This window comes from Hetaerina americana, unplaced genomic scaffold (assembly GCF_022747635.1).
Source record: "Hetaerina americana unplaced genomic scaffold, ioHetAmer1.1.p SCAF_7, whole genome shotgun sequence".
In the NCBI taxonomy this organism is placed as follows: domain Eukaryota; kingdom Metazoa; phylum Arthropoda; class Insecta; order Odonata; family Calopterygidae; genus Hetaerina; species Hetaerina americana.
Window position 1 is genome coordinate 47,574,334 of NW_027287316.1, and position 25,154 is coordinate 47,599,487.

General features: G+C 40.9%; 1 protein-coding gene across 6 annotated transcripts in view; it reads right to left on the reverse strand.

The window, feature by feature from the left end:
* Nucleotides 1-25,154, reverse strand: part of LOC139696676 (tyrosine-protein phosphatase non-receptor type 11-like) — a 1,102,100-nt gene that overhangs the window by 100,599 nt on the left and 976,347 nt on the right. Inside the window, exon 1 of one of the 6 annotated variants that reach the window (XM_071595504.1) lies at nucleotides 8,497-8,707. The exons of the other annotated variants lie outside the window; for them this stretch is intronic. Within the exon in view, the coding sequence (XP_071451605.1) occupies nucleotides 8,497-8,582 (86 nt within the window). The 5' untranslated portion in view covers nucleotides 8,583-8,707. Of the gene's footprint in view, nucleotides 1-8,496; nucleotides 8,708-25,154 lie in introns of those variants that run through there. 6 annotated transcript variants of the gene reach the window in all.

Consider the following 25,154-nt stretch of genomic DNA (forward strand, 5'->3'; position numbering starts at 1 on the left):
CTTTATACGCAAGGAAATGTGGTTTAGACTTCGGGCTCCTTTACTTTAATGACGTCCTCTTCCTACCGCCGAATGTGACAACTTAATGTCACCACAACGGAAACAATGTAGACGAGCTACTAATATTTACATCAGCCAATGTCGAGGAAAATGCTGAGCGCATTGAAGATGAATTAAAACAGATAAGAGGTCTAAACCCAAGCAGGGATAGATGTAAACTTGAGGTGGCCTACGGGTGATGAATAGACAGTACTTGGTATTTTCTTTACGAATTTTATAGCTTAGGAATATGATTGGAACCCGATTAATTCAACTATAACAATAAATATCGCCGTCAGAAATACTTCTATATGCTTCTGAGCGTTTTATGGATAGGAAAACAACTTCATGTAAAAAAAGAGCAATTTGGGCCCAAGTCCTACACTGTTTCAACTGGCGGCTGCATAGTTTCAGTGATGAAAAAAGGGAGGGGTAATTTCGATCCGCAGCGAAGCATTTATAATCAAGTACATTTACCAGAGATAATTTGATTTCCTTTTTTGGACCAGACACGTATATCTTACATCAACCAACTTAGTACACGTATCTCTTATGTCAACAAGATTAGAACCGTGTCCAGTCGCTCACTGCTATGAATAAAAAAAGTGTCACGTGGTTATCAGAGAGCATCCTGTCTGATAAAATTACATTGGTATAACATGATTGAGAAATGCGTCCGATAAACCAATACTGCAGATATTATCGCCACTCATTACATGGGTAAGCAATAATGCAATTGGAAGCTAGAGGGAAATGGAATTCCGAACCAACCGGTGTAAGACATTATTTTAACCAACGCAAGGTCCACAAATACGATATAACTGAGAATAATAATTTTTAGTGTTAATCTACCGATCAACATTGGTTTTAGAAGGATCACAACATATTAACACAATGACGTCGTCTTATAAATAAATTCAGCGCTGCGTGGAACTAAATATGATAAAAAACATCCACATCACACTAGTAAACAAGCAACAGAAATGAAGATTGAATAAAACCAAATTCGAAGAAACTGCGGGAGATACCGCAACTGTAACTTTTAAGAGTTATCCGCTATGTATGTATTTCAATGCAACAATTTCACAGTGTAAAAATCATTCGCCTTGACCGAGATTCCAACCCGGATCCCTCGATGTCCGACCGAGTACTTTAGCCAGTTGAGCTATCGAGGCATTCTCTAGACTCGATAGCTTAACTGGCTAAAGTACTCGGTCGGATATCGAGGGATCCGGGTTCGAATCCCGGTCAAGGCGAATGATTTTTACACTCTGAAATTGTTGCGTTGAATAAAACGTTTGGATTTCATGAGAATTATTTATTGTAGTAAGACCGGTCTTATCACATAGCCATATATTCACATATATACCGTTACCGCGATACAGGTCGTACCGCATTAACTTATTTTCATGATATCCACAAAAACTTTATCCAATCTTCAAGATGAATTCTCACGAAGTTGAGTCTGGATATGCTGAGCTACCATCGTTATATAAAGCAATAAAGTTCACTAAACCACCGAGCACTTAGACTTCGGAGTCACGTTTATCAAGTCCATCGTAATATTCTCGTCCTGAGCCCCTCTCTCTCTCTCGCCCCGTTGGGGGTTCGCATGGCAATGCGTGCGCGCAGATGAGGTCGCGAGGACTGAAGGGGGGGTTTGAATTTTTAACGCTAGCAGGAAATCACTTGAGGGAAGGTGAAAACCGTTCCTCAACGGAATCCCTTATGCCACTACTAAGCAGTCGTGACATCTCCACCCCGACAAAAGACGCGGAGGGGGAGAGAGTACCTCCATCGCCGTCCTGTTATGTGGGTCAGGACGAAAATGTTACAACGGGAGAGGTTAGGGACGCAGGAGGCGTAACTCATGCGGGCGGGAAGGTTAAGAATAAACCATTGAAGGAGGGTTGAGGGCGCCCCGTAAATATTCACGAAACCGCGAGGTGCCTCCCTCCTTCCCGAACGTTTGGGAGGAATTCCACCGGAAGGGGTTGTCCGCCCATCTTGCATTGGCGTCCTCTCGGGGAATGGGTTTTTGATATATCGCCGTAAATTCCGAAATATAAGCGAACATGTGTGGGTCTTCGTTCTCCATTCGAGGGAGGGGGTTTATGTTGAAAGAAACCCTGGACGTATCGTCATGGCTAGAGAATTTTCTGCGAAAGTTGAGGCACGAAAGTTCTTAGCCTTAAATCTCAACAAGGTTGTCACCGAGTGGACGCGGGAAAATAATACATTCACGGGTCACCATATTGCTATTAATTAATAAACACATTTATTTCGGAATCTTGTACGAGGAATGAAAATTTCACCCTTTATCTGAAACACCTAATGCTCGTAAACGACACGAGAATTTCATCTGAAAATGTAGCATAGACTCAAACGCAATTTTGCGCTTGAAAAAATGTGATGTATATGAGAAAAATATGTCCCTTTAGCGCCTAATCATTACTTACATCAATGTCACAAGCAATTAGAAATTACATCATATCGTTTTCCAACTCTTGTTTCGTTACCAAGAAAACATTCTCCAATTGCCTCAAAACTGTACTCTGCTGCGACCGATGGATTCAAGGGGTGCGTCACGGGGGTTGCCCTCTCCAAACCGGCTCACTGATCTTACTTCGCCTCACATCCATAGACACATTAAGCTGGACATCGAAGCAGTTATAAATAGTTATTCAAAGAGGAACAAAATTAAAACTAGATTTTGTCCTGTAAACTACGATTAAGAATTATAGTTTTGAAAAGTAATGGGGTTACCTAATATTATTTTCTTACGCCACAAGACAATCATATCCCAAGCAGAAAACCTTATCTGACCCTTTACGCTGAATTACTTGTCTCGCCAAATGTTCGGCAAAGCATTTAGATTAGGTTTTCAATAAGCATTATGATAAATATTAAATCTATATTACTATTAGCGCAATATGTTCGAAATATGCAACTAACAATAAACACCCATAGCGAGCATATAAAGACTAAGTTCGTCGAAGCTAGAGGGACGTGACCTCAAACTGCATATATGGAAACGGCGGGACGTGACTACATTCAAGTCAAGGGTAATCGGGTTCTGACCCGCTGCAGATGATATGTACTGGGAGCGAGCGTCATTTTTACAACGAGAGTAGGGTCATGCGTCTTTTTCTTAGGCGAAAGAGCGTTAAGGCTCTGGGAATTGGAAAGGGAGAGAAATCCAAGCATGTCGTACGATTAAAATACCTATAGAATTAAGCGTAGCATTTCCAAATCCGGCGTCTTGACTCTTTGAAGGGATTCACAAATAACTGGGTAACTGGAGTACACCATTATGTGACTTTACAGGGGCCTGTATATTGAATTCCTTCTTCCGTTACTTCAATGCAATCTAAGTTCACAGATTCAGCCATTAACTAAAAATTTGGACCAACGGCGAACGAGAATGAAGTTAAATTATACACTCCTAGCGTGTTCGCCTAGTCTTTTTTGTATGGTAGGTTCTATTTTCGCATGCTCTTGGATCCCTTGTTAAAACTTACTATATAAAACTCAAAAAAAGTTATATCACCTGCGCCAACCACATAATCAACGTTCGGTTAGTTTGGTAGATGAGGGCGGTGCTCAAGCCCTACGGAGTGTGAAATTCAGTTTAAGGGGCAGTTCCAATTTTTTGTGCGGGTGCAGATTCACAGGAATATTTGATGCTCTGAAAAATCGCACCGCTTGAGTAACCGCCACAGGAATCACCCACATTTGAACCAGAGCCCTCTGGCTGGCCAGCATCCGATCTTTCTACCCACTAGCCTCACAAGACCTATTCAACATATGCACTCAAACGAAATTCAAAATTATAAATGATGAAAACAGACTATATGAGCCTATTGAATTCTAAAGTTCTATTTGATCAACAATTTAGCGGTCCAATTCCATCTGTTTTTCCAAGTATTGGAATTCTGAGTTTCGATGCGTAAGTGGGTAAAACTGAAAACTGCCGAACTACATTACCAGTTAAATCCCAATTGATTTTAATCAACTTTCAATCTTAAATTTCAATATTACTATACTTAAATTATAAATTTTAACCTTAATAAATATTCAATTACTTCCAATGAGTTATAAATATATCAATTAAAATTAATAATTATAATCACTCCTAAAAATAATCACCGGAAGCGAAACTTAGCAATCAGAAGAGTGAAAGTGCATTCAATGTTCTGAAACCACACTGATTAAAAAAATACGATATATTAAATCGTACCTCGACTTTCCAAATACCTTTCCAATTACTTTATATCTCCAGGACAGTTATTATGACCTTATTTTGTTCCTAGGAAAATACGAGTATAACGCTGATTGTATGTAAATTGAGCTAACCCTCAGGGAGTTATTCCAGTTTCTTGCGAGTTCATGGGCGCGCGCCTGCTGCTATATCTCACGCGCTTTCCGTTTCCCATCTGGCGCGTGAGAAAGAGCGTTTCTTATGTGAATGTGGCAACGGTGCCGAATACAGAGAGAGACTGCACGAATTTATACGCACGGACACGGGAGAGATTTTAGATTAGACCTTGGCCACTCCCGTGCGTTGCGCGGAGATCGCTTTGGAAGCAGCACTAATTCTTAGGTAATCGTTCGGTAGAGATTCTAGACTCTCTGTGATCTCCTTCTAGAAAGGCAATATAAAATCCTAATAATAAGAATCCCGCTAGATATGACTACAGCGAACGTCAAATCGATGTGCATACGATCAATCAGGTTCGCCAATAATTAAAACAAATGCCAATACTGAACGTTTTAAAGAATGATTTGCTAAAGGTACAGAGCTGAATTCCGGTTACTTAAAATTGAAGTGTTTACAAGGGGAAATCGTCTTCGATTAACGAGTCGAATTCGACTTTCAGTACAGAAAACAGAAATAGGTACGATAATACGGATACGGATAATATTTTATATCCGATTCTTGAACCCAAATGGCAATCACGGACGAGTCGGGGCGTTTCAAGATACTACAGATTGTTGCGCCGGAATCAAAATTATTTTTCAATCAACACTTGAGTCGACGAAAACACAATACAAAAGCGTTTGCGCCTGCGCAAAAGTGAATTGCAGCGTGTTATAAGGGCTTTTCCAAGACAGAATAAGTCCATATCCAATAATGAACATCCCGATTTCAGTGATTTAAGTCGTGTAAAACCGCCTTAAAAGTTGAAAAACAAGTGTAGTTTTGTGAGCACTCTACGCGCACGTGACTCTTTCGTTTCTTTTCATGAGGATTCCGATGCTATTATTTCGCTGGCTTGTCTCATTCTCAAAGGAACGTATCTCACCCTATTAGGCAACCGAGGGTGAAACTGCTCCTCCCGAATGTAAAAACACAAACAGAAGAAGCGGAGACCATAATAACAGAGTTCAGAATTACCGGAGATTTGTGTCTCGAAAAGCTATCACTCAAATTAATGGCTCTATTCAGCAAAGAAAAAAGCTATTACCATCATCAGGGGTTTGATTCGTACCAGATCTCCAAAAGAACAAAAAATACTATTGAAGGACGAGAAATGAGGAGCTGTGTTCAAGCGTGTCGAAAGAATGGAGTGGAGGGTCAAAGAGGAAGCACTTTTGAATTACCCCCCCCCCCCACAACATTCCCAACGTTTTCTCCCTGTTGAGCCAACATTAAAGATCGGAAAACAAAATATTAATGAAATCTTTTACGCCCCACCACCATATTTAGCCTCATCACATTTCATAAATTAATTCAAATCCCTTTCACGCTGACGCGCTCTAATAGTAGTTCGGGGTGTAATAAAGATAACCAGTTATGATAGAAAACAAACTGAGACACAAAAGACAACAAATAAAACAAGGATCACGGTAACGAAAATTCACATTAATTAAATTTAAGAGAGCAATCGATGACGACATTACAAAAACACATTGGAGTGAAAAAAAGGCAGTCTTTCAGATGTTAATGTAGTCGGTATTTTTTTCGAAACCAGAGGGACTACTATTAGTCCCTCTGGTATTTTTTTTTGGTCCGAAGGCCGAGGTCAAACTGACACATTAGAAACAAATCAGTGCGAAGGTGGAACACATCGCGGAAGAAAACCTTGCTCTGGTTGGTATTCGATGATTAAAATTAGGTTTATCCAGAAAGTACACCCTTCACGAGGCTAATTAGATTGGCAGGAATTAATATGGCTTCTAAGTTTTACTTTCTCCAGATCAAATGAAGGGGAATTATTGACGACGACTGACAACGAACGACAACTAAATATATATATATATATATATATATATATATATATATATATATATATTTAGTCTGACTTGAAGAAGACCTCAGAGAAGGCCAAAAGCTCAAACAATCTACAATGTGAGTGTCCTTGTTATATATTTTATTTTGTGTTCTATCGTGCCGTCCAAATGTTATATTGCTCTCGTGAGTGCTTCTACATCATCTATATCTTGTGTATATATATATATATATATATATATATATATATATATATATATATATATATATATATATATATATATATGTGTGTGTGTGTGTGTGTGTATATATATTTATTTTTATTTAAGCACTGAACTTGGGATTCGACGGGTATTATTTAAATATGACAGTCAAAAATTGTGCAATAGAGCCCTACGAAAAAATATAATTGAATGACGTCCGCAAGGAGCAGATCGACCATGTCTGAAAATCAAATGAAGTAAACTAATTCTGTATTCATAAAAAGAAATGAAAGTAATGGTACTTATTTCTTTCCTTGGCAATCATTATTTATAGACATATTTTAATAGCTTAATAATGGTTTCATTTACTTGCCAGAAAAAGATAAAAACGTTTTGAATTACAGTTACTCCTATCCGCTAGTGTTATTTATGAACTCGTGATCCAAAATCGTGATTTTTTAAATGTTTCTTTTGAGAGGTAACATAATATTTTATTTTAGGTGATTATTTATAATTATTGTTGCTTGTTACTCGAGAGTAAGTTTTTGAAATTGGGATAACGCGGACTTGGAAAGAATAATGTACTGGAAACATAAGCTATTTTAATTTATCTTCAATACTAATTTCACAGAGATTGCTATATTTAATGCAAGGCACAACTGCACGGAAGTTTTGATTTATTTCCGAAGGTTTAATACATGCCCAAATAAACGTACGGCCTAATTAAAGTGTCTTCAAATCCAAAATTCCTTTTATACGCGCGCCATGTTTCAATAGATCGTTGACGATGTGTGAAAGCTATTGTGAGAGATGGCTGAACGATTTCGATCTACCATAAATATTGATCACAGGGCGGTGTAAACTAGATGTTTCTGTGAAAGGTTATCCATATGTTATTTCAATTCAAATGAGGAAAGCAGCCCAGAGTATGTTAGATAACAGAGGGAGGGTGGAGGGAATGTGACATCACGCTGCAAGTACCAACATTGCACATGTTAAACGTGAAATATGCGAAAATAGTTTACATGCTACAGCAGCTCTGTGGGAAAACATTCGACTGGGCAGTTGACAATATCAATTAAAAAAACCAAAATATCACGGGAGCAAGGTGCTGTTAGGGGATCGGTGGAAAAAAGTGAAAGCGCTGCATGGTGATCAGGAAACTGCAGCCAACGTGTGACGATACGTACGTACGGCCCTGGTTATGTAAATGCGCCCTTCGCGCCGTACGCTGCGCAGTGGAAGAGTCGTGCAATGCGAAACGCGAAGCTGCCAATTTACATCGCCGTTTTTTCCGCATTCAATTTCGATCACAAAGCGACAATCACATTCGCCCAGCCGTAATCCTCCCTCCGCCCACTGCCTCCCACAACCAGGCTATGAGGAACGCTGGCCTTACGGGCCGGAAGCGTGTTGATTCAACCGTCGAGACGCGAAAAACCACGACGCAGTAAGGCACTGCTTATCCATCTTAAGGTAACAGGTTTCCATCGGACAAATAAGCCATTCTCCGTTTTGGTCTGAGTCACGTATCCACTATCCCTTCGACTTTATCCTCAAGTTAACCTCCTCACTCTGCAAACCTTCCTTGCTGCAATGAAAGCTCCACTTGATATTTCCCAGCAGATACACATTCCGTCCTTGGCATCTTTAACAGAACCATGCGATCGGCATTGCGTATCGATCGAAATTGTCATCCATTGTTAAGCCGTTGAATTTCTACCGCGTACACTGATTTGCGAGTCCAGGGCAACAATGCAGATGCTTTTTACTCGAAACGTAAAGTCTACAGGCGTGCATTAAGTAACTCTCCGACTACGTCAGGTGGCAAGGTCGATATGTTACGATACGCCTCGAGTGAAAAAAAGGCGATTGGTTTTCGAGATAGAAAATTCGACGACAGCCAGTCGAGCGACGGTAAAGGTCCTTAATGATGATATTTGGAGAGGCAAGGTGGCAAATCAGACGCAGTTGAGCAGTTAAAGAGACGGGCGGCAAAGCGAAAGGATGCTGGAGACTCACCTGTCGTCTTCATTATCATCCGCCGACGGCATAACCCATTTGATCTCCACGGCATAGAACTCACCCGCGCTCACTCCGTCCAACATAATAACGGAGGAACAATAACGTCCCACGGATTAAATGCATTCCACCTTCGACACTCTTCGGCGGTACACTCTTCCCTGAGGATCATGGGCTGCGGCGCACCAAACTAACCGACATGAACTCTGGGCTGTGCGGCGGGGGAGGAATGGGAAAGAAAGAAGAAAAGATGGGTACGACCTGACTTAAGAAGTAGGCGGGGGGGGGGGAGAGCGGGGGTGATTCCGCGTTCTTCTCAACAAAGCAACACAACGGAGAATCGAACCTCGATCCCTATGGTGCGAGAGAGAAGGGGGATCAAGCAACTCAGCGAGCAGGTGAACTCGTACACACCGACTAGATCGTTGCCCGAACTCATTTCTCGTCGAAATCCAACCTACGACTGCATTTGATGTGGGAAACTTGTCTCTTTCCTCCGGCGACCGACCTCTCCTCCCTGCTCCCCCCCACACACACACACACACACACACACGCCCCGTCGCCTGCCCGCGGCCTTGGTTGGGAGTCGAACGCAACAAGGCGCGACCTCTCTTCCTCTTCGTTTAGGAAAAAAAAACCTCTCGTGGAAAGAGAGTGGGACGAAGGCGGAGAGGGAAGGGAGGAGAGGACAAGAGTCGAAAGTGTTGCGCAACGTGACTCGAAAGGGAGGCCGGTCACCCACCATTCCATAATATTCCAAAAAATTGCGGATCGTGTAGGGATCGTCATGGAAGACGTTATATAGCTAAGGTCGTTTGTTCCGTTTTGGAAGCGGAGGGCGATCGTGTCAATGAATTGACAGGGGAAAGGAGGAGGACGTGAGGAAATGACGCGGGCGTCGGCGCTGACCTACTACCAAGACAGAAGCTTAAGGGTCGCACTCGTACTTCACGTCTTTTTCAACGGACGGGCCGCGAACGTTCTCCCTCCCTCTTACTCGTGGAACTTTATAAATACTATCAAACACTTCAAAATTCTATTAATTTTCCATTTCTTCCTCATCCATTCGCTCTGCCATCTTCAAACTTCCGTGAAAAATTCTCAATTTTCCTACATTATCCAATAATTCTTCATTTGCATTCCTATATCATGCATTTTTTTCCGATCTTTGTTCATTGCGTATTCAGAAAAGTATTCATGATTCCATTCCAATTAGGCATCCCGTGAAATACCATCTCATTTCTTTCCCTCAAGAACAATTCCAAAAAAATATGCGAACGAAACGAACATGCCGGCGATGTAAAAGACCATGAGCATTTTATATCAATAAATTCATTGCATATTGGGACATTCAACTGGTTAAAAATACAAAACCGATACCAGATATAAGATTTACCGCAGAACGTTTTCATTAATCTCTCTATAGACGTCCCAAACATTTAGAAAAAAAATTCGTAGACATGGCATTGAAAACAATCGTGTTGCCCTTCAGAAAACTTCCTCCGATATATTCCCGGCTATTCCCAATCGAGACAGACATGTTTGCATGTAACCCCGACGGTTTTCCCGGCCATGAGACAATGTAAAATCGGAAGCCAACGAATAAAAATAGCTCCGTAATAGTTTTTTCTACCAAGGCTACATTTCATCAGGCAATAATTTCAGTAATTCCATTTATTTAAATAATGTATGTTAATGAACTATCGCATCTAAACTGCATCTCTGATGCCATTCCAGGAACAGCACGGCCAACCCTCCAAGGGCACTAAACTCACTTCTTCAAATAAATACCAACTAATGTAAACCACTAAGAATTGAGTTTCAGTTAAAAAGGTCATTCAAATGAAATAGGTGTCCTATCAAAATGAATTAAAGACTACGATGAATACAACTCCGTAAGCATTCTATTCTGATGACAAAAATTACCCTAACGTACAAATAAACGACGTGAAGGAATTGGGTACACGCTTTCGTTTATGGGAACTGAAAATGTATATTTTGCAGTATATTTCGAAACGGCGACTATGAGAAGTTATGACGTTGAAGTTTTAGTCTTCACGACGAGGTAACTGAATACGAAGCGTGGGCGAAAAAAACGCCCCGTTGTCTACCGTGAGGCTTTTATATTGTTGAAAATAGGACATTGTTTTGGAAATTAGCGTCCACAGTTAAGTATTCAAATGATAAGAGGACTTGGTCTGGGACGAGGAAGGATAAATATTTGTGGACTGGTAATAAAGCAAAAGAGCGATGTAAACGCTTAACAATTTTCTCGACAAACAAACGCAACCCTAGCGTAATAGTAAGAGAAAGGAACGCAAGTACCCCATTGCTTTAAATCAGTCATAATATACATGACGGCACTATAAGAATAGCACTCTCGAAACAATAAAGAAAACTTTTTCTTGGAATTTTCTAAAGATAACTGCAAATAGTGGCGTTAGCAGAGGAGCATATGAAACAATTGAGAAACGATTTCACAGAAGCATGGAATATTTTTTGAGACAGGATACGAATGCCGTTTGTGATAACAAAGGCATATATATTTTATATATTATGTATATATAGATTATGTATGTATGCATGTGTATGTATGTATGTATAAATAAATAAATAAATATATATATATATATATACACATATATATATAATTATTTATTTATATGTGTGTGTGTGTGATAAAGTGGAAAACCTCGGGGGAGACTATAAATCACACTTAGGAGCTCTTAAGGAAAACAATAAGAGTTCCCATGGAAATAGAGGTATGAACGTGCATGGGAGTCGAAGAACCAGTGGGGAAAAAACAAATTTCCCAGCTACGGAACGGTATTTTAAGAATGTGACTTGGATAAGTTCCAATCTCCACTCCTCTTGTGGAAGAGGAATCAAAACGAAACAATTTCCACGTGATTTTCAAAGATTCCTTATATCACCTCAAAACTTTACGAAAAACATTATAGAATGCCTCTTTCTGGATAGTTTTCCGACAGCGCTAAAATATTTTTGTCAATTTGATAAAACATTTCCTACCGTATAGGTTTTCGACGGTGTCCGAAAATCATTACACATACTTGTGGAATGTTGAAACCTTTCAGAAAATATTTTTACATCAACTTTTGCCCTCCACCATTGCGCTCATCATCTCTTTTTACTTCCGACAGAAATTAATGCCGTCGAAAATAGCTTATTTTATTCCTCCCTCTTAACTCCTCTACCTAATATTAACCCTTCAACTTTTGTAAATTTTTCTTTCCATAAATCCATGGACATTTTCAGGTTCCCTCCAATTTTCTCTCTTTTCTTACTCTAACTCTTCTCCTTTCCTCACTCATATCCGTCTTATTTTTGGTATATTTCTTCTGGTCACCATCTGGAATGCCTTCAACTAAACTCGCTCGATCTTCTAACACAATTTCTTATGCACAAAATACACAAATTATTGATTAATTCTATGTTTAAAGCTCCATTCAAAAGAATTTGTCACTATACAGTACAGAGCCAACATCTTAGTGTACGTTTTCGAGCATATTAGCCAAACGGAGAAGATTATTGGCGTCTTGGACGTCACACAACGGAGTCAATATTAATCAGACCTACAAACGACAATAGTTAAGTGCAAAGCTTCTTTTTAAGGTGATTATGACGTCCTTAAGGATTTTCATTAGTTTTAAGGGTCCCCTAAAAGACCACTCTTCCACGAAATACCCTCTGAATTAAAATACTATATAGGGATCGCATACGATGTAATTTTTACGTTTCCAGTTGACCAGCCCTCTCACTTTGTGAAATTAAATGACCTCATCCCAAGACCAAACGGAGATTCTGGTATTTCAGTCACCATGCTCACCAATTCTCATTGGGCTGGGACAAACCTTTCACGAAAAACTTCATTTTCCTCTATATGGGAAATAAAAACGTCCCTCGCAACTTAATCCGGAAACTACAAGCTCTACCGCTCTGCAATATCCTTTGGATTTATGCCTTGATGACGGTAGGCGGACGGGATCTCACCGGGAGATTTGTTGATGGAAAGTGAACATCGCGGCTTCGATTAAAACGGGACGTTTTGAATACGGCGAAAAAATTATTCATGAGGAAAATGAAGACCAGCATATATTAGCACACTGGAAGCGGGAGTTTGATTGATGAGGGAATATTAATGCCAGACGACTAAAGAGGCCCTCTCTCGACACATATTTTACGATTTAATGTGGAGGAACGACCGTGGTTTGAGAAGAATCGGCACGGGATCGAGTTGATTCTCCACCTCTCTCTCTCTTTTCAACGAGTGCGAGGTAAGGGATCTAGTTTTCGGGATGGAGGGAGGAAAAAAACAAGGGTTTAATTACAATAGAATTACCGAAAAAAGGAGGATCGTTTAGTTGAACCGAGGATGGTCGTATGGAGGAATGAGGGAATCGAGGTGTTTGTCGGGAGCAATGAAAGACGACTTGAATCCGCGAGGCACATCTATGCCCCGGGCGAGGAACGTAATGGCCACCAAGGTGTGAAATAGCCAATTCCATTTCCTGCAGGATCGCGCACAGGTGGCAGACTCAACGCCGGTAAGAGATAACACAAGTTATCCAAGGGCACCGTCTTCCTTGGGCGTTCCATGAGAAACACTTCTGAAGAAATTCGTCTTTTATGACAACCAAACCCAGACATGGGATGCTAGGAGAGGACTTAAGATAGTTTCTTTCGGTGGGAAAACTTACCTTAATACTTTTGCGAAACGTGAACGAACGAAACAACGCCGAAAGGAAAATCGAAACCGACGGAAATATTACGTAAGAATGATGAAAACCAAACGAGAATAACGAACAACCAATGACTGCCATCAAAGACAAGACCCAAGTGGAATACTATGGTGATAAAAGAGAAAAAATCTTAAAAAGGACAGTTAACAGCAGGCCTCAACGAAAGTAACCATGGAATGGAGTTCAAACAAAAGGGAATCACGAAGAAAAAGAGAACGTACAACCGGAAACAAAAAATCATAGGCGACGTTAATTAGATAACCAATTAAGGAACAAAAAAATAAGTTGAAAGCAGAAGAGAGGGCTACGAAAAACCATTGCAAGGACCACGTAGTTGAGGAGAGTGAGAAAACAAAAATTTCTTTTTGGATCCTTAGTTTTAATATCTAAGGAGCATATCCTATTTCATGCTTCGTATCATTTGCCACATTTTCACACTTTCTCGTTACAAGGAATAACAGTCACAGGCAGTTCCGAGGGAATATTTATAATTTCGTAGCAATTTCATTTACATATATATTAAATTTTGTAGCTGTATTCTAATATTTCCAAATCCTCTCTTTTATTTATTTTAGGCCTTGCACAGATCCGGTGGAAAAAGGAAACATCAATGGGTTACATAATCATCTTCATACATAAATGGTTGCAGATTCATACAGATATTTCCATTATTGGTACGTCCCTTAGTAATATAAGATACATGCTCGTTCGCATTTATTTCTCTTTTTTGAAAGTTTTTAATGTCCAACGAAAAAAATGCAATCTTGGATGGGATCTTCTGATATTAATGCTTCAATCCCTTTGGAAATTCCATTTCAAAAGAGACCAAAATGCGTGTGGCAATGCCATGGAAAACAACAGAAATTCAACACCTGAAAAATCGGCGAAGGAGTGAATGCAGTCAGTTGTTTGAAGAACAGCAAACGCTTAAAAAAGTTAAGCTTGAATTTCCCGAATAGTTCCACCGAGAAAAAGTCCAAAATTCATACGATAAAAAACTGTATGAAGCTTACAGAGGTGAATAATATTTTCAGCTCAAATTCTTTACAGCGGAAAAATACACGATGCTAAAACTGTACATTTTTTATCATAATATGAGAACACATTACCGCTTCCTAGTTGCATCACTAACGTTCTACCACCATCCAAAAATTCAATGATTATCCTTTTTTTCATTTCTCATTATAAGGAATTTTTCCAGTACACACGAATTTTGAGATGAATGAGCTTCGCCGTCAACTTTCTTTAGGCATGGAAGTGGTAGGGTAGTGCCGCAAACCTGGTCGCAAACACAGAAAAATTTGAATAATGGGAGGATTGGCGGAATGCATAAACACAAGCAAACGCACAAAGGCCGCTCTCTTTAGTTTTTGAAAAAAACCATAGAACAGAGTATGCAATTAGAGAAACCTCCCTCCCTCCTCCCCCCATGCAAAAACATTGCAAAACCAACACGAGGGAAATTAAAACGCCTAACATCAGCACAACCGAGTGAGCTGATCACTCCTTTTTTTAATTTGCCCTCCTCCCCCCTCTCTCCTCGCCACTTGAAATAATGAGTCTTTTTAAAAGTTCCCCTCACTTTTTATTTTCTTTTCGCGGCACTGGAGTTCAAACGGAAAATATGAATCACGTCTGAGGAATTCCCACGGAATTGAAAACGGGATTAGCGAGACGCTGGAAACTACCACCACGGAGGAACCGAGAGAGCATGCATTTGAAAAAAAAGGCATCCTCCCCTCGCTCCTCCCATTTGAAAAAATAAAAGGATCCCTTCCCACTCCACTAACCTACATTCCACACCTCGGACTCGCCTCTCCGCTCGCTCTGTAATGCCATCCCCCCCCCCCCCACCACTCCACGAGATGGAGAGAGGGAAAGAGAGGTTTGTCGACGGTGTGGAGGGATGTGGAGGGCGAAGGGTAATTTTCCCGACCTAGACACACGGGAATGAAGCGAAATCTGGTGATGAATGGGGAAAGCGGAGGCTGAGCTGCATTTGTGTGTGTGTGTGTGTGTGTGTGTGCGGCGTGGGCACCTTGTAGCAGGTGCTCGACTACAACCGAGGGATCTAGGAATCATTTCGGAGAGGGTTGGGGAAGTCCCGGGGTGCGTCGTTCGCTCCCCCGGTCGGAATTCCCGGCGATCCAAGCCCCACAGAGGGGAAAGGGATGGGACCGTGCGACTTTCCGAGTCTGAACATTGCCCTTGCGATGCATTTATGATATCGCAAACAACTGCGCAGGAATCCTCGTTGCCTTAAAGCACATTCTTTGCACGTCGGGTTGAGATCATCAATTCATCCTCATGATGCATCAAGGGGTGCAGCACCCTTCCTACTTCGCGTCGAAGTGGGATGTTGACGGTACAGATTGTGCTCGATGTACCCCTTTCCATTTTTCATCATTTCGGATATCAATACTGAGGACGGTGGGAGAAAATGGAATTCCACAAAGCTGATATTAGGGTTGATAGGCAGTACTTAAATTTCAAAACTTATCTTTTTTTATTGAATCATCTATCAAATAAATTCACCATGGAAGGCAAAATCTCGCCTAGATTCATGCCTGCACCAATACTGTAATGCTTGGGTGGTAACGTTGAGATCAACAAAAGAATTAATCGAAAATGAATAAACCATTCGGAGTTGAGGAGTAGGATTCAGTAAAAATCAACCAATAACAAGACGAATTCCGTGCGTTCACGGATGCAACACTCAAATATGACAAAGTCGAAATACAGATCGAAAGGTCGCATGTACAGGGATTCAGCACTCAAATATGACAAAGTCGAAGTACGGTTCGAAGTCGCGCATGGCGTAGCATGACGATGCAATGCAATATCGCCTGGCGGTGGATGACTCCGTCGGAATATCACACAGTCTTAACGCGGGATGCAAACGTAAAAGGAGCCCGAGGGAGGTCGCGGAGGGGGCGTTTCCAACGTCATTCTCTCGCCGGAATTACAGCAATCTCAACCATTACCTTACAGATGATGGGAGGATGAAGGGGCGAGAGGGGAGGTGGAAGGGGGGAGGGGGCCCCGAGGATGGGGAAAAGAGGAAGATGGAAGAGTAGAAGGGTGACGTGGGGGAAGAAGGGAGGGTGAGGTGAGACAAGAGTGGAAGTGAAGTGGGAGTGACAGGGGTAGGGCCGAGAGAGGCGAGGATACGGAGGGTTACTCGCGAATTACTCCGCGAAATAATGGAAAAGCCAACTGCACTGCAACCCTCAGGAGATGGGTGGGGAGGGGGGGGGCTTTTCTCGGAAGAGCCTGTCAAGAGTGTTGACCTCTTGCTCCCCAGGGGTTAGGTATTCGGATTCCGCTAAGGTCAAGGCTGCGTCTACGAACACGCCCCAAAGAGCAGTCTAGAGCAAGCGTTTTGAGATTTCAGGAGGGTACTATTCCTTCATTTAAATTTGTCTTTGCGAATTCAAATCTTAACACGTTTTTCCTGCTGGATTAATCCTTTGTTATCACACCATTTTAAGGGGCAGGAAGCCGATGAGAATAATTAAAATATGAAAAAAATCTTTTTTACGGCGTACATCATTTTTGAATTCAGATATTATTGATAATGTCATTTAGAGACATCATTATTAATTATATATCCTTAGCATTTACATTTAACTTGATTTTGTCTTTCAAATGTTGTTGTGAATTGTTTATGAAGATGGCACGTTAACTCAAGTTCTTTGGATTCTCTGTCACTCAAATATGACTCACTGAACCTCCACGGCATACGACTGCAAGTAATGGCGGCTCTTGAATAACAGAAATATACGTAGTTTCCGTCTTGCACTAGCTATATCTGATACACTGGACAATTAACAGTAGTACAGCGGCTGAAGGAGGTTTTCATGGATCTACAAGCTAACAAGCGCCTAGGTCCACAATTACTACGGAAGTATGCGGAATTTATGAAGGGTTTATTGGAGTGTCGGATGTCAGGTTTTGTTCTGTTAGGTGAGGCAAGTAAATGTATCGTTGTTCTGCATGTGTCCTTCAAAACCCTCCCTCAACCGCAGGATGCCGAAAACAACTTTTACAGTTGTAATCCCCACAATAAGGCACTAATTACCGCTTTGCCGTGCATTGGAATGAATAATATTTTAACTGCACATACTTCCTACGGCCCACTTGATAAGATGCGGAAAATATGATTCAGAAATGATAATTCACAGGAAAGTAGGATGTTTTAATTCTTCTAAAATAAGACGAGAGAACTCACAACCCGGTCAACACTAGAATACTTGTATTCAATGGTACTCGGCTCGACGTTTTTTTCAGATCTGATGATATTGAGGCTCGAAGAAACCGGTCATTTTCAATAAAATTCAGTAGAACTCGCACAGTTTTTATATTTCACAATTCATGAGAATACATGGTTGGAAAAATTTCCTGACAATAGGCCTGTGGCAGAAAAAAGGTTTGCCGCCATCATTTAGATTTTTTTAAGAAAAAGTTGGAATTACATTTCATGTTCATATGTTAACAGTAACAAATAAGCCAAGCCTACATGACAAAAAAATCTTCAGATTCACATTTTTGCGCCATGACGCTGCTGTGACTATGCAGCACAAATGAAACCAATCGGAGAAATAATGTAACGAGTATAGTCAGACGCCCAGATGCTTAGTGTATGCGAGCATTGAAGAAATTCTGTTAGCATTTTCAGTGGATTGGCAGGACAATTGAATTCGGTCGGTGGCGCCACGGAAGGAATTTTTGAGGATTAAGCATCAGATGATGGCGGCAATCGGCTTCTCAGACAACTAAAATTTTTTAAATGATTCAACTTAGGCTGATCGCGAGCGGAAACTATGATGAAGGTCGAAGGCATTAGACGGTGCCGCAATTTTCCTGCGACAAAAAAGTCAATCGACGAAAGAATTTCGACCGTCGACATCACTTACGCTTTTCTGAAATGCAAAAACAAATAACGAACTCAGCTCGGCATAGCAGCCGAAAGGAAATCAAAATCGAATGAAAACTATTTCGATCAAAAACGAGATGGGTAGAGTGGATTGGGTGGGATGGCTATTCCAAAAAAATCCCACAATGAAATTCCCCAACTCCTTAATCTGGAGGAGAAACAGGCCGAATCAGCTTCATAGGTGGGAGAAAAGGGATAGAAGTGGAAGAGAAGGCCCAAATGAAAACACAAATGCAGTTTACTCATCACGCTATACATATGCGGATATATATATGTAGACATATATATATAGATATATATATGTATATATGTATATATATATATATATATATATATATATATATATATATATATATATATATATGTATATATATATATATATATATATATATATATATATATATATATATATATATATGTATATATATATATATATATATATATATATATATATATGCTTTCGTAGACGTAACACAGAAGTGCCGAATAGTACAATACACAGTAACACACAATATAGAAACACAAAAAAAGAAGAACACTCACACGTTATTTCTTGATATTTCGACGGAAACAATCCGTCTTCCTCTGAAGATATAGAAGTATATATATATATATATATATATATATATATATGTATATATCTGTATGTGTGGGTTACGGTAGTCCAGGGGTAGAGCGTTGGACTGCTAACCGGAGGGACCCGGGTTCGATTCCCAGGCGAGGCACTAGAAGCACCAGGGGTTTATTGGGAGAAATACTATGGAGGCAGGAACAATAATTGAAGGGGGTATTGATCGGCAGTAGGATGTTAGTAGGACAGGAAGAGGTTAGGGATGTTGGACGGGAGGAAGGAAGAACACAGAGATGAAGAGAGACTTGATGTAGAGTAGGTTGCTGGATTGTGCTTTGTTAGGAGTCAGAAATTATTTATTTGGTACCTGTGTCCATCCAAAACCTGCCTTAACCGGCAGATTACTTACTTAACTTCACTTTACTAACCTCCTTGTGCATGAAAGTCATGAAAATTAAGCTTGGTTTCTCCTTTAGGAAACCTTTGTTTACGTTCAGGGTACTCAAAAGATACACGCCGATGATACAGCATCTTCATGAGTAATCCATATCCTGAGGGAAAAAATTGGGATGGTCATCGCGAAACAGTTTTGACAAAACAAATGCACGATGAGGGACGTGGGAGTTTTTCTTTCCTTTTTTGTTTCTGTGTCATTGCCACGTCGCGTCGCGGGTGTTAAGAAGCATGTCCCAGGCCAACCACATCATTCGAGCGGAAGTGAATCGAAATTCAGTCCTAGAGCTCGAGCGTATTGGTAGCTCTGAGGAGATGAAAATTCGGTGGCTATCTACGAGCACGTAACGCTGCCGCGGTTTGTTTTTCGAGGAGAATACTACGGATAAGGCCCGGCAGAGAAATGTGGAGCCGACGGGAAACGGGGAAAAAAACACGGCACATAAAAAAAAGGCAAAAATAAATGAAATTCACGTTTCCAATCTCTACTTCGTGGTAAACGGGCTTCGAATCGCCGCATGGCCGATCGGAGGTTGGTTTATACGGCACTCGTAGTAGGTACTTGTGCACGTACGTACACGACTCTGCATCCAAACACGTGTGCGTCCATTCGGTGTACGTATATGAGTTGAGTCCGTGACCTGCCGTCCACTTTTTTTCCCCCAGGGACCTTCCAGTGAGTCGTCGCTCGAAGTTAAATATAGATTCGACTCGCGCCGCATCGGTTTTTTTTTCTTAAGGGATGGATGACCTTATCGTAGTTTCGGGTCGCATCGCACATGAGTCGATCCAGGTGGCGTGGTTTCGATTGAGGGCACGTAGGTGATGCCAATTTCGATTTCAGTAACATCACATGGGCGTCCAATCGAAATGAAGGAAAACTTTTTTTTAAAGTATTTTTTGGCGGATCATGTGAGACATTAATTTGTGCCAAGCTAACCGCGTACCGGGTGCTGCTTTGTACCAAGTTCCGACAGTCATTAAATCGCACCACATTTATTTCACTTAGATGGGATAGTCCGGAGGCATAACTGGATTTAAGCCAATTTCGATTTTCTTACAGTCTCAAGGGGAATATCACATGGATAAACGTGACACCATGACGAGATGAATGCGTTCAGCTCAAGTTTCTCACTCGAGCATTTCAAGCGATGTCAAAAATATGGTACGGTTTGACCGAATTAATAATATATTAAGGTTTAATCAAAAGGGACAATTTTGGACGGAACAATTTGTGCTTCAAAGGGAAAATTAATACTTAACTCTCAGGCGACGAAATTTTTTTATTAACAACAAATATTAGTATTTTTGGATAAGTCTTTGCATAAAGCCCTTCTCAAGTCGCCATCCCGATCCTATCTCTCACTTGATTAGTTATTCCTTCTCTCGCTCATGCAGCGCCCAATGCATCGAAGGGGCGGTTTATCGCTAATCCACTGGAACTTCCGTATCGACGACTGCGATGGAAAAAAATGGGTATAATGGACCGCTTCCCGAATTCCACACACTATTCTGGCCACGCGGAGCCGCATAAAAAAAAGAAGGAAGAATCGACGTGAAAAGGCAATTCGCTGCCGTCGCCGCAAAATTCCTCGTCGAGGTGTGGATGGGGATGGGGAGGGGGGGGGGGGGGCGGGGGGAAGGAGGACGGAATTCGATTTACTTTTTGTTTTCATTTTCGGTATGTGACGGTCAACCTGGTGAATTTTCGCCTGTGCACTCTCAACCGGGACGGAGAGGACATCAAAAAGGAGTGTGTCAAGGTTTTGGCAAAGGAGAAAAAGATAATTATGAATATGGAAATACTGCATCTGCATATTAGCGCCGTACCCGGAGGCCATTCGGTGGAATCTGCCAATAAAAAATCGCCTCAAGAGCTACAGGAGAGAATTTCAGCAGCGTGGAACGAAGAGGAACAAAAAAATAGCTAGGTAGAGCAAAATATAGAACGCTAAGGGCGCTCATGGAACAGAGTCGGCGACGGAATGGACCGAATATGCGTATGCCCCATCGTTCCATATAAAATAGGTCCATGATTTTCGGGGCAACTCTGGAGATAACTAGCTTCAGTGTTTTCAATGGAAAAGAATTCAATGGTTTCCCACTATCTGCATTTTATTAAAAACGATGCGCATTTCGTCTCCTCCAGATGGCGAAAAAAAAGACATTCAGGCTACAATGGCAACGTGGTGATGAGGTGCGTCACAACTCGTCATTTTCAATAAAATAAGAACGGTAAAAAACTATCAAGTTTTTTTTTACGTGTACAGAATGGAACCTCAAGAGAAGAACCAGACACAGTTACTCAAACTTCAACTTGCCCAAATATTAATTATGAACTTAGCATACTTTATTTATACGAAGTTTAATCTAATTACTATTTTCATTTTTACTGAATTTTTAATTAGAGTAAACCGGAATCGATTAGAAACTAATATTAACATTAAAAGAGACAAGATCAGGCTCCTAATTTTGAGATTTAACAAAACAACTGGAATTTTCCAAATGTTTTTTCTCCAGTGAATACAGAAACTCATGCGATTACACCAGCCATTTAAATAAAAAATGGTTTGCGTATTTATAACAAATTTGAAGCTAAATCTATCACGATTATCACAGGTATTCTAGCTAATGAAGGAGGTCTTCGGACAGAACCTGACCATAACGACGTATCGCATAGACTCCCCCTTTGCACTATATTATTTCACTCTTAAGTACCAAACACTCTCGACTTATCTTCATCTCGTTCAAAATGCATATTCTTTCTCCTTCCCCGCTCACCTTAAATTCGGCTTTCTATTACATCATTTGACACCGCAATGCCCCTAAAAATGTTTTCACCCGCTTTTTTCCGCCTTCTTCGGATTTCCCCATGCAACTTCCCCTCTCCTAAAAACATATTTAAAACTCCGCCTTTGGTCTTTCTCTTAGTTCAACTTAGAATCTCAATTCTTTTCCAAACTGAAATCTAGAAGAGCCTCATATCTACGCCCATTCTCTTTCCTGAAAGACTAGCGTTCAAATCCAAACGGCGTTACGCTCCTTTTGAATTCTATAAATGGATATTATTAATATATTCACTTGGCATACCAAATGTATGCGAGTGGTTCGAATAGAGAGAACGCTCAAAATACATAAAAATTTCCCGAGTGCTGGGCATTCGGCACAATTTCATATCGCAAAATGTCGATATTTTGGTAAAAATATTTTAGTACACAATAATCAATTATCGTATTCCAAAATCCATTTATTTATACACACACACATATATATATACATAGATATTCAAGTTTTATATGTGTGTGTGTGTATATATATATATATATATATATAGATGATTTCGTCGAAGTAACATGGAGGCGTTGAATTAAAAAACTTGAACAGCAACAAACAATATAAGGAAACATAAAAAGAATACTCGCATACTATCCTCCTAGCTATATATATATATATATATATATATATATATATATATATATATATATATATATATATATATATAGTCTAGGAGCTTGGCCAGCATCGTCATTTATCCCTCGATTAAATACAGCAAACACTCGTCAAGTTTGGCGAAACTTAAAATGTATTGCACTGTTCCAATAGCACACGGATCAGGGAGTGAAAACAGAGTATTAAGCCATCAAAATTCGGGTATCATTTTTATGGCGACATTATAACAGAGACTTCTATAACTTCGTAACTTAAATGCAACAGCCGCTTGAGGAAGTTAACTGAAGACAAAGCGACTTACAAAGGCACGTCTGACCACCTCGATCGCCACACTCCATGAACCTTCCCTCATTATACACGCAGAGGCGCGCGCATGGTCAACAAGAAAACTCGCATCGAGATTACCCCTGGTTACGAAATGTCCCGGGCCCGACCGACAACGAACGCTGTGTACTACGCGGAACCTCCCTCGGGCCCGACGGTTAACGTTTCTCGAAAGGGGCAAGCGAGCGCATTAATTTCGAATACGCCACGCCGGGGGGCGAAACAGACCGCGCACGCCAACCGCCCGTGACTTGACCCGGAGTGCGAGGCGGCCGAAAGAAAGGGTTTTGGAGGGGGAGTGGTGTGCTGTGTGCCTCGGGGGGAAGAGGAGAGAAGAGTGTGGCGGAGAAGGTGGAGGGAGGGACGGACATTCTTTGACGGCATTTACGTCGCTACACGGACAAAAAGATGTCCGATATCGATTGGGAGCACTTATGCACAGGCGTGAGGAGGAAAACAACGCTCCATTAGGAAGAGAGTCTGGCGAAACCTTACGTGAGAGAATTGACCTTTTACCGAGACTACGTTGATTCAAGGTGGGGGAGGCCGGGGCGCGACTGACCCCTTGCGTTATTTATAAACTAAACTATGTATCGGGCTATATGAGGTGACCGAACCTCTGTGTGGAGTAGTTGGAGTGTTCGATCCTCGCAAGGGAGACCTCTGGGGAATTTGTTGCGAGAACTGATTTCTCTGGGGCACCGGGAAGGTGAGTTCAAGGGGATAAACAACAGGTGTTGTGGAGATCCAGAGAGTAAAATAATTTTTTTTGCCAAAAGAGCCATCAAATACTTCGAACAATCAAGTTTTCCCTCACCAGCTATCAGATGGTTGAGCTGTGTAAATATTTACGACTATGACTGCTCGATGCAAGATTAAAATTATATTTTTTAAATAAAAAATGCTTGTTTATGAATGCACAACCGCCTTGCGGCAATTTTAGCACTATACAAATATTGAATCAATAATAAATATTCAAACGAGGGATGTTGACCCGGGAAATCGGAAATCAGCAAACAGCTTCCACCGTAACATACTTCAACCTCCCAAAAGAGCTTTTATAACCAGCGTTAAAAATTATCGCTCACTAGCGCGGTTTAAAATCTCCCACTTGACTTACTACAATCGGCGAATGTCAGAATCGGTGTACATACGAAGTGTTTTTTCACGTCACTCAAAATATCCATTCGATAAAAATTAAATCTATTATAATCATCGCTGTATTACAATGTTAACATTTAACTTGCTGTTAGCACAGACCCAAGATTACACATAATGAAAATTTCCAATTTTTAACTCCTAACAACATTTGGTTAAATACACCTGCTTCACGTGACGACTGTCGCATGATTTCCAAAATTAATATTTCCCTTAACCCATGCTCCCAATGTAATCCAGAGTCATGTAAACACTACATATCAATAGATTAATGGAATTCGGACGAACCCAAACGTAATGCAAAAAAAACGAGAGACGAAACCTTCTGGATGCAAAACCTTCCAAATAGAATTCGCGATCGCTTGTAACTTGTATATAAAGTATCGAAGCACTTGTTTAGGAGACTTTGTCTTTCCAGTGACATCGCATTCGAACTTTTTAATATAATTTCCCTTGCAATCGTTAAAATTGGCCTCGTTAACTCGAAAACCCATATTTTAAGATAAAATTCAAGTGAATTCCAAAGAAGAAATTCGTAAAAAAAGCGCAATTCGGGGTAAATGTGTTACTTATTATGCGGAGAATGTGTGACTGCCCATCAACGTGTGATGCTGGCCAAAAAGGGAAGGCAAAAGGCGGATTGAATTCTGGATCCCGGTACAGGTCACCGAAAAAAATCGGCCAGCTTTTCTCGATAGAGTAGTCGGCGATTTTCGCGGGGCAAACGCTCTCGCCAACCGACAGTGCTGGAGTGCATTTGTTATTTGAAAACTCTTTATTGCCCCAAAGCTACGTGTGTGACCAATCTCAATTGAACAACTGATCCCAGCCAAGGAAAAAAGCCCACCGGAAGGAGTGCACTACGGCCGTTAACATGAAACGCGAAATCGATGGCCAGTGGGAATTGCGCTAAAACCAATGAACTGGGCGAAAAGCCACCTGGCTTTGATCTCGACGGTGGTCGATGAGCGCTGAGAGATCAACAGAACAAAAATCTTTCCTCTTC